Raw genomic sequence first — 11,114 nt, forward strand, 5'->3', positions numbered from 1 at the left:
TCTCAATTGTAATCATAAAGATAAAGAAGTCAATTAACAGAAAGATTGGCCGATCTTTTGAGATCACGGGAAAATCGTTAGCATCAGATATAATGATCTTAGTTATGATTGTAAAGAAGTCTCTTAATTGAGACAATCAATCTCTTCAGAGATCATTTAAAATACTCAATATTGAAGTATAAAAACCTTTGTTATAAATATTTAGTTGAATGCACAAAGTTTAGTTTAGGATTTTTGTACGTCTTAGTTTTCTGGTTATGAAAATGATGTATGCATCTTCTAAACGATGTGTAGGTCTTCATAGTCGAACGCTAACGTGCTTTTATTTTGAGCCTGCGGTTTTCAGTAAAGAGTTTGTTGCAAACCAAAGTGGGAGATGTTAGACTTTATGTTTGTTTAGCAAAAAATCAGGCTTAGTTTAAGTTAATCTATGTTTAGTTCTAATCTAAACTGGATTCAGTTTGTGCCAGATTAAGGAATGATTAGAGTTAAATCAGGGAATTTAGATTAACTTACTGTTGCTTAGGTGTCATGTTGACTAAGCATGAATCACTCAAACTAATGATGGAAAGGTTGAATGATACATAGCTACTCAAGTAATGACTAAGCCCTCTTCTAGCTTTTTCATATATATTCAGAATTTTCTGATTTCCATCAGGTGGGTAAGAGGAAATAGAAGTAGAAGCTAAGTCATTAACCTTATTCAGTTTTGATATGGTTTTATTTCCTTTTACAGAGCATGTATATTGTTGTGTATTATGTTATTGTATAGCTCCTATTCATGTTGCCTAATTTAGAAGTAACTTGTAGTGACTGTGTTTATTGTTATAGTCATATTAATGATATATTCAAATCAGAACCAAGAAGATGATTTATTCTAGTTTCTAATATGAATTAGTAGCTATATATAAGCGTTTTCTAGATTGTAGAATATGAGAATGCTAGGATAATATCTTTTCAGCATATCGGTATTTACATGATCATGTTATGTTACTAAATGATGATTATGAAGCTGAAATTCCAACAAAGATTGTTTAACTGATTCGATTTGATCTAATGGGTTACATATAAATATGTTAGTGAATCCACTATCCCAAAACACACCCCAAAATCTTTTGCGGCCTTCGCCTGCCTTACGTCGTGCATAATGTTTTTCCCCCAAGTCGCCTAGCCTTGAATCCTAGTTCTGCCACTACTTGTGTCATTGGTGGGATTTACTAACAACCTAAAATTAACTTCGCCGTGTCTTTTGACGGTGAAGAATCTATTAAAGGAAGTTAATTACTATCACAATTTTGAAACTTTGAATGGATTCTTAGAAATTATAAGAAGAAAACCTTGAAGCAGTACTACACCAATTGGGCAGTCTTCTTTTTCCTTGCATTTTTAGGGGCGACCTCAAAAAAATTAGGGGCAACTAATAAAAAAAATTAGGGTCCCCCAAACCTAAAATGAAGCCACCCCTTATCTCTTATTTTTCATAATGTCAATTTTACCCTTGACAATCGGTAGTTTAGTTTATACTCGGGAGAAATTTTTTATATAGAAGTAATTTATTTTAGTTTTGTAGAAGAGAAAGCAAAAAATAAGAAAAAAATGAGAGAAAACCATTTTTTCTTAAATCAACAACAACCATGGATATGTATGAGGAACAAGGTTCGAAACAACATGTAAAATATCATGTTCAAGGTTCAATATTAATCAGAGAGACGATTGAATGCATTCAGCGCCATTAACGTCTTAGAATCGGCAGATAATATAGTACTTTATCTACTGATTATTCCTTTATGTTCAAATAGATAAGCACAATCGGTAGTCTCGTGATGTTCTTTATCTACCGATTGTACAATCGGTTGTTTAGATGGCTATTATGTACCGATTGTGGTAGTAGCCCCATATTCAAAATTTTCAAAAACTAGTGGAATTTTGGATTTCTCTATTTTCACAATCGGTAGTTTCGTAATATTTATTGTCTACGGATTGTACAATCGGTAGTTTCACTATGTTCATTATCTACCGATTGTGGTAGTAGCCCCAAATTCAAAATTTTCAAAAACTAGTGGAATTTTGCATTTCTCTATTTTCACAATTGGTAGTTTGGTAATATTTATTATCAAACGATTGTACAATCAGTAGTTTCTTGATGTTCATTATCTACCGATTGTGGTAGTAGCCCCAAATTCAAAATTTTCAAGAACTAGTGGAATTTTGCATTTTGCTATTTTCACAATCGGTAATTTGGTAATATTTATTATCTATCGATTATGCAGTCGGTAGTTTTTTGATGTTTATTATCTATATCGATTGTGATAGTATCCCCAAATTCAAATTTTCAAAAACTAGTGGAATTTTGCATTTCTCTGTATTCACAATCAGTAGTTTCATAATGTTCATTATATATCTACCGATTGTGGTAGTAACCCCAAATTCAAAATTTTCAAAAACTAGTGGAATTTTGCATTTCTTCTATTTTCATAATCGATAGCTTCTTGATTTTAATTTCCTACTGATTGTACAATCGGTAGTTTCTTGATGCTAATTATCTAACGATTATGGTAGTCACCCATATTCAGAATCTTCAAAAGCCAATGGAATTTTGAATTTCTCTATTTTCACAATCGGTAGTTTCATAATGTTTATTATTTACCGTTTGTGATAGTGATCCCAGATTTAATTTTTTGGAAACAAATCAAAGAAAAAAGAAAAGTCACAATCGATAAATAAAATCAAAACTAGACTAGCCACACCTATGGGATGGAAATAAAAAGTGGCCCCTAATTCATTTAGGGTCGCCGCAAAATTTGTTTGGTTCTTTTTTCGGTTAAAACATTCAAGTACCAAACTTTGTTAAAAAAGAAGTACAATTTCCAGGGACATGCCCTTTTAATTTGGGATGTGTTTCTCAAAAAGGGTGTGATATCTTGTCGCGTTTCTCACGACGTATAAATATAAGTCTACTGCCCAAGCCTCCTTTTTGGACTGAATAGAAAAATGAGTTTATTTAAAACCACAAACCATTCATTCTGCTAGTGTCAATATCGAAGTTGTCTCGTACGTTCTTTTGGTCTTCTTCGTTTACTATTCTGTGGAACGTAGGGACTGGGACTTATAACGGAAAACCATTACGACTGTTATTATACAGTTGTCTAACAGTTAACAGTGTCCCGACATTTGCATGATAATAAAAACAGATGAATCATGCATGACAATGGAGCAAGTTCAGAAGATTTATTAAGTTATAAATACATTCGTTTCAAACCTTTGAATTAATTCAGAAATAAGTTCCAACAAGTCTGGTGGTGGATGAGGAAATTACAAAATGAATAAAATCTATCTCCTATGTGACTCGTTAAAACACTGTCACACATCCATCAAGGAATGGAATGCATATGACAAGAATCTTAGTAGGTCAAAGAACCAAAGGCTAATAGTTAGTATTTAATTTCTACCTTTATCACTCAAAGGAAGAAAAGTACATCACATCGAAATAGTTGTAGTAACTAATATGATTATTCATTTGTAAAAGATTATTGATGATTATTGATCCTGCGTTTGTAAGTTCTTACTAATATTTTGACATGGAAGTAAATTTTGCTCATTAATTTGCCATTTAAATATAGCCCCCCAAGAATATTAATAGCTTGTGACTTTGGTGATTGTCATGTATTTTGTATCAACTTGGACAGTAGACTCAAGACTCAAGACTTTTTGTTCAAAGTCCTTGGAAACGCGTCAAGACTTCTCGGTGTCTCTGGGAAACTAACTTCCCGATATCTTCTTTAAATGTAGTAATTTTGTTTCGTTTCTGAGCAAAATTGAAACCCATGGCTTCTTCTTCTTGCTATTGTAGTTCTAACTATCTATTTACTCTATTCTTAGTGTTCTCAATTATGTGTTTCCAGAATGCAAAGAACTGTAATGCAATCAAAACCATTGATTTTGAAATACACCACAGATTTTCTGATCAAGTTAAAGCTATTATGGGTGCTGATAATTTACCGGAAATAGGTAGTCCTGAGTACCATGCAGCTATGGTTCATAGGGACAAAGTTTTCCATGGTCGCGCTCTTTCCGAAAACGATGATGATTCTAAGTTGCTCACCTTGTCTCATGGCGCCGACGCTTCTTATATTGATTCACTCGGACCGTAAGTTTGTCATGTTCTTATATTGCTCCCCTTGTGTGTCTTTCATTGTATGCACAAAGATTAAAAGTTTTATGCGGGGATTGGTATTTGGCGAAAATTTAAAAATTTGCAGGCCAGCCAAATTCGTAGTTATTTGACAAGTTGTGCGAAAACCCATGCTAGCATTTAGAGCAAATTGATATTTATTTATAATCTGGGTGTTATTTTTGTGTGAATTTATCAGTTTACACTATGTTAATATTTCGTTGGGGACACCGAGTTTGTCGTTCTTTGTCGCGCTTGATACAGGAACCAAACTGCTGTGGGTACCATGTATTCACAACGATATGAAAAGAGAGGTCTGTATTCCTTCTCTCTTTTTCCTGGGTTACTTTTACGTTGTTTTTATTTCCACAGTTCAACAGTTTATATGGATTTTAATACTCTGCCAATATATTGATACCCATCGGGGACCATGTTTTTTCTTATCTAAGTCAACTTAGTCGTCTAAATATATTTTACTACATCTACTAATTCAAGAAAATATTAAAACATAAGGTAATAGAATCATTTTAGTCCATTCATACTCTTTGATTTAAATTCATAAGCCGAAACGAACTTCTATTGAAACATAGGGCAGTAAAATAACAAACAATGTCATCTTAGTATACTTAAATAAGCCATGTGGTAAAATAATCGGATGTGACCTGAGTTCGAAACTCGGTAGTATCAAATTATTTTCCGAACAAAAAAAGTAAACAAATAAATGAAATAAAAATTGTACCATTTAGTTTGGTGCATGTAAATTTTATAGTAACGTGAGTTGGAAACTCGATTCTTTTCGATCAAAAATAAATAAATAAATGAGGTAAAAACTCTACCATTCAGCTTGGTGCATGTAAAACGGATAAAGGTCTTGACTTATCAAAATATAAATCTTTATTCTCATAATGCAAAGACCTTTCTAAATCCAGATTAGCAAAACACTCATGCATATTAAAGCGAAGCAGAACTGCAATTGTCAAAAGTTAGCAATACCCGTCCACATAGACCACTTGCAAAGCAGTGCACTCCACTAGTAAGCTAATAAAGGCTCGGTAGTCATAGAGTACGGTGAATGATATATCTCCTTTCTTTGTAAGAAACCACTTTTGTGAGGAAACTTTGTTCTCTTCAGATTTCTTGCTTAGCTTTTTTGTCTACAAAAGTTCCAAATCATGCCCGTTGTTCTATATCAAGTTCTTAGAAATTGAGTTGTTCCTGCTGATTTTTTTTAATATTCAAGAAAATGCCATTAATAAAATAGATCTAAAAATAAAGATAAAAATCGTGTTCACGATACACCCCTTTCAGCAAGAGATCCAGTGTCCGGTAAGAGGACACATGTTGCCTTAAGATTGTGTTGCACCGTAAAAATGCGGTGATGAGATAAGTCTGTATTTTTTTTTCGTTATTTCTGCTACTTACAATTATACACCTCACTCTTAACAGGAAATAAGTCTCAACACATACAGCGTGAGCTCTTCATCGACGAGCAAAGCTGTGACGTGCAACAGTAGTTTATGTGAACTCCAAAGTGGATGCTCCAAGTCTTCAAGTGAATGCTCTTATAAAGTTGAATATAATGCTCATATTTCTTCTTTCGGAGTTTTGGTAGAGGATGTTTTGCGTTTGAAAACAGATAATCATAATCCAAAAGACATTGATGCAAGGATAACATTCGGGTAGGTAGTTTTTGCTACTAGTTGAATAATACAACATGCAACAATACGGCTTGTTAATCTGACAGTGATGCATGCTTCCCATATGTAGCTGTGGTCAGGTTCAGACTGGTTTTTATTGGGACGGTATGGCTCGCAATGGGTTATTCGGGCTTGGTATTGGGAGCACATCTGTTCCTAGCATTTTGTCAAGGAAAAGCCTAGTAGCAGATTCGTTTTCCATGTGTTTTGGAAATGACAGGGTTGGAAGAATTAGCTTTGGGGACAAAGGCAGCTCGGACCAACAACAAACTTCATTAAATTCCATGCAGCAAAGGTGAGTACAATTTCATTTCTCTTGTTTTCTTTTTTCTTATACAACAAAATGATGAGTTCGTTACTTTGCATCTCGGTTAATCTTTCATTCTATACAGCTCACAGTATAATATTAGCGTAACTCAATTGAGTGTGGGGGAAAATCTAAGTGACAAACTGGATGTTACCGCAATATTTTACTCTGGTGCCGTATATACATACTTGAACGATCCAGCATACACGGCTCTATGTAATAGCGTAAGTAGTCCAAGTAACGACTGTCAGAAATCCCTGGACCTAACTAACCTCAAAAACCGGCTTGCAAGGTTAGGGTTGTCCATGGCTTATTAAGCATGGATCCTAGGTTGCCCTAGGCGATGTGGTACTATTTAACATCCCCTCTCAACGACTAGGGCTACACTGAACCGATGGGTATGACAGTCGTTGATTGGGCTACACTGACGGGTATGATACGAAATCCGCTGACTGGGCTACATTGATGGGTGATACGGAAATCACTGACACACGGATGGACATGAGTGGGTTGAGAGGGGCCTGGCTCTGATACCATGACAAAAACTAGTCATGGCATGTATATTCTGGAGAATACATATATTCTTATTAGTAAATCAAATGGTTACAAAACAACCTGTTCTTATATGCGTGAACAGATGGAAATAAAGAAACAAGATAAATAAGATATTACAACATAAAGAGAATATACATGCCTAATGAAAACAATATATACTATCAAATTATATCTCAAAAAATATCTCAACAAAATAATATCTTGGAGATAATATTTCTAACATTCCTTACTTTGTTTGTTGGTGACTTTCATTCTATACAGCCCATGGTATAACATTACTGTAACTCAATTAAATGTGGGGGGAAGTCTAACTGACGAGCTCGATGTTACTGCAATATTTTACTCTGGTGCCGAATATACACTCTTATACGATCCAGCATACACGGCTCTATGTGATAGCGTAAGTAGTCCAAGTAACGAATTCTACTACTCTCTGAACTTTAAAACATAAATTGAGTTTGGGTTCAGCATAATATGAGGTGTGATGTTCTCTTTTGCAGTTCGACTCGCAGATAGATAAACGACATTCTGCTGGTCCGATGCTCGGTTTTGAATACTGTTACCATATTAAGTTTGTTCTCACACACTAACAAACTGTTCCGTTCTTTTCTATATTGGTATTCCATTAACATATTCTCCATGCACTGGTAGTCTGGTACCGATTTTTTAACTCAGACTTCTACTCTCATCATGTGTTCAGCACGGCTACACCAAATGTGACTTTCATCATGAAGGGTGGGAGCAAATTCAATGTTTATTACCCATTGGTTGAGATACTAAACACTGATAAGGTACGACTTCAGATTCACGTTACATTTGAAAACCTTTTTAATTTATGCTAAACACTTAATCCGTCATCTCTTCATGTGCAGACTGTTACCGCATATTGCTTGGGTGTTATGAAGTCTTCAGGAGGGAATTTCATTGGCAGTAAGTATCTGATTCTTGAACAAAAAAGAAAAACGACTTGGGGGAGAAGCCAAATGCATCTCTTTACAAACTTGCTAGGCTCCTGAAGAAATTCGTTCCTGTCAGTCCGTAGACTGCATAGGGAGGATGCTTCCGACTTTAGATATATAACGTACCGAAAATTCATGCTTTGCTAATAGCACATTGTTTGTTTTCTTTATGCAGATAATTTTATGATCGGTCACAATATTGTTTTCAATAGGGAGAAAATGGTCTTGGGCTGGAAGGCGTCTAACTGTGAGTATAATTTCTCCAAAGCCAATATATCGTTGTGAAGGTACTGCTTAATTAGGATGCTAACATATCACTTATTTATCTTCTTCTTTCCCTGCAGGTACTGATAGAATTGTCGATTCAAGGAATGATATATTTCCTCCATTTCCAGCAGTGTCACCGGCGTCACCCCCGACAATAAATGTTCAGCCGCCTTCCGTAAATGACGGAGCAGCGTCACCCCCAATAATTAATGTCCAGCCACCTTCTGTAAATGACGGCGCAGCCTCACCCCCAACCCCGACAACAAATGTTCAACCACCTTCGATTAACGGCGGAACTCCTAGGAATGGTTCGAATTCTAATAACGCTCCGCAGCTTTCTGTCGGAAAACCAAGAAATCTATACCTGATAGCCTCATCACTTCTCGTGCTATTTCTTCCCATTTTAAAAATCGTATGATTGCTTGTGTTTTTTTTTCTTTTCTTTTTTATGGTTGAAGAATGCTCAATAAAAGAGAATAAAATGTGACCAAATTGAACGTTAGTAGAACTGGAAGTGGGTTTTTTCTGCTTTACGTACTATTTCAATAATAAACGTAAGATTTTGTCACTGGCCTCATGGCAGAGCAAGCTATTATTAGCCCTAGAAATGGTAAGGAGCAAAATATCGACTTTCTGGGCCAGATAAAAGCATGTTTCAAAAGAATTCCACATTATCAATATCAACTCAGAGTTTTTTTCCTCGATGGGTTTAAAAATTATCTTTAATGATTTCTCATTTTCATTTGAAATAAGATTATTGTTACACTATTTGATATTTGCAAGCCAACAAGATTGAACAAATTATGGGTTCTTTTGTTTTTGGTGATCAGATTTTGTCCAACTTTTGAGTTTGGTCTAACATTTATCTAGCTTGGCGTTTGGTACATGGAAATAACGTGACCGGAATTGTCTTGGTAGAGTTTAACTTTTGTTTGCTAATTACTGAAAATAGATAAATAAATTTATTTACTACTTTAATTTACTGTTATGCCCTTTTACTTTACCAAAAAAGTCTTCCCAACACCCTAAATTCATTTTCCACTTCCGCATCTGCAAACACCTCTCTGCATAACCCCATGAACCAAAAGCTCAGTTGAAAAATCAGATCTGTCAAAATCCAATCAATTTCTCCTTTGTCTGCATAATCACATGAACAAATTCAACTACTCTGCATAACCCCACAACCCGTTGAAGAAGCAGCTCCCCAAATCCAATCAATTCCTCTTCCTCTCTCCATAACTCCACGAACATACTCAACAAAAAATTCAATTGAAGAAGCAGCTCCTGAAATCCAATTATTTTCTCTGATAAAACCCTTTTTAGGGTTTCCTCTACCAAAATTACATCTATCGCTAATACAACAGTCGTTTCTAACCCTAGATTACTGCCATCAATCATTCTGTCAAAATCAATCGAAGCAACACATTCTTTTTCTCTGATTAAACCAACACCTTATTTAATAAAACAAATCAAAAACCCAATTTCTGAATTAAAACACCAATTTTTACCGAATCAAAATCTTAATTTAACTAAACGGAAACCAATTTCTGTTTTTAATTTTTTTTTTTTTGAAGTGGTGTGCTTGTCACGGATGATTGGTGTTAAAGTGGTGGTGGATATGACGATGCTTCGGAAGAAAAAGACGTTGGAAAATTGGAATAGGAATGAAGATTTTTTTTTGTCTAATTTGTTTTTCATTAGTGGATTTTTCTGTTCTCAATATTAGTTACCTCCCTGTCTTTATCTTACAAAAACAAATGTGTTTTTGCCTATCTGACGGCTATACATGAACCATCTACAAAGATTGACGGCTCCCATTATTTTTGATATGTGGAAGAGTGCAAGAGATAAATCTCGGTTGAGAACGCACACATTTTCTACTCCCTAATCCAACGTATGTGAGTCATTCAACTATAAATTTTACCGGTTCAAAGTTTATTTTGCATCCATTTATTCGTCTATGGTCTGTTACGAATCTAAATTACCATTCAAAAGCATTAACCACCCCATTATGCCTCATTCATGTCAATCCTTATGGTTTCTGTCTTTCTGAAACGCTCGATCAAAATTTCAAGTATATAAACTTCTACCTGTGTATCCCCCATTTCCACTTGCAAGTATAACATCTCCACGAAAATAGTTTTTGGTTATTGGTGTTGTTGTTGGTTTTTCTTTCTCTTAAAGTTATGTATCGGATTCCTCTAACTCATTACCCGCATTTTTTTTTGGTTCCACCGTTCCATGAGTTGTCGTTAACATCTAACAGTGATCTTTGGTCTGAATTAATCCTCAACTTCAACAAATATGTTGTTCCAAGTTTCCCCGCTCAAATATGAATTATATGTATTTCTTATCAAGTAAGATTGTTTGTGCTTAATGCACCAGCTAAAGTTTATTCATATTGTTAGGTTGGTTTTACTTGAGTTTTGTGGTAATATGTTCGATGAAATGTCTTAAAGAAATGTATACTATTTTGAAAATATTCATTTAATGTCGAGACGTTTCTTTTCTCTCAATGAAACTGACTGTCGCCACTCTTAATCCTCATTTTAAGAGAAGAAGAGCCTCACATTAACCCTCTCAACCAGGTAAGTTTATCTAGAGTTCTCTGATGTTTATCTCTAACTATGACTAGTTTTATCTTTACATGAACTTTTGACTGACTTACTTCTATTGAGCATTCTAGAAACATTAAACTCTAGACTTATCAAAACCCTTTCACATCTGTTCGCATTACAAAACTCTTTTACTGTTTTACAGCCTAGGTGATTCTAGAAAATGAATTAATTCCAACACTCCTCCTTAATGCATTTTCGCTGCAATCTTGCTGTTGCACTTTATTTCTTTGTTGTAGTCTTTGCTTAGCACTGCAAAGCCACATGTCTCGATTGTGCTTGTTCTTGATTTTTCTCTCCAAACTTTCTTGTACCTTGGAACTGTGTTGCGATGTTTGTGACCTTCGTAAGCTTTCCTTGGCTTTTGTTTTTGACTCGACTATACTGGATGTACCTGTGAACGATAATCTAACTTATGCCCTCGTAGCTGCGTCATGTACATAACTAGATTTTGTGCCCGGGCGTAAGCTTCGCAAACTTGGTTCACCAATTCAATCTACAACTACAAACTACAAATACAATGCATCACTGCCTCTTTCTTTG

At 35.0% G+C, this 11,114-nt stretch overlaps 1 protein-coding gene across 1 annotated transcript; it reads left to right on the forward strand.

The window, feature by feature from the left end:
• The first annotated feature begins 3,805 nt into the window (after window positions 1-3,805).
• On the forward strand, window positions 3,806-8,654 carry LOC113308174 (aspartyl protease family protein 1-like). Its single transcript, XM_026556648.1, has 10 exons — window positions 3,806-4,147; window positions 4,371-4,485; window positions 5,618-5,850; window positions 5,939-6,163; window positions 6,992-7,130; window positions 7,231-7,301; window positions 7,431-7,521; window positions 7,603-7,660; window positions 7,865-7,936; window positions 8,034-8,654. Exons 1-10 carry the CDS (start codon window positions 3,825-3,827, stop codon window positions 8,372-8,374), a joined length of 1,668 nt encoding a protein of 555 aa, XP_026412433.1. The 5' UTR covers window positions 3,806-3,824; the 3' UTR covers window positions 8,375-8,654.
• The last annotated feature ends 2,460 nt before the right edge of the window (window positions 8,655-11,114 follow it).

This window comes from Papaver somniferum, chromosome 9 (genome assembly GCF_003573695.1).
Source record: "Papaver somniferum cultivar HN1 chromosome 9, ASM357369v1, whole genome shotgun sequence".
In the NCBI taxonomy this organism is placed as follows: domain Eukaryota; kingdom Viridiplantae; phylum Streptophyta; class Magnoliopsida; order Ranunculales; family Papaveraceae; genus Papaver; species Papaver somniferum.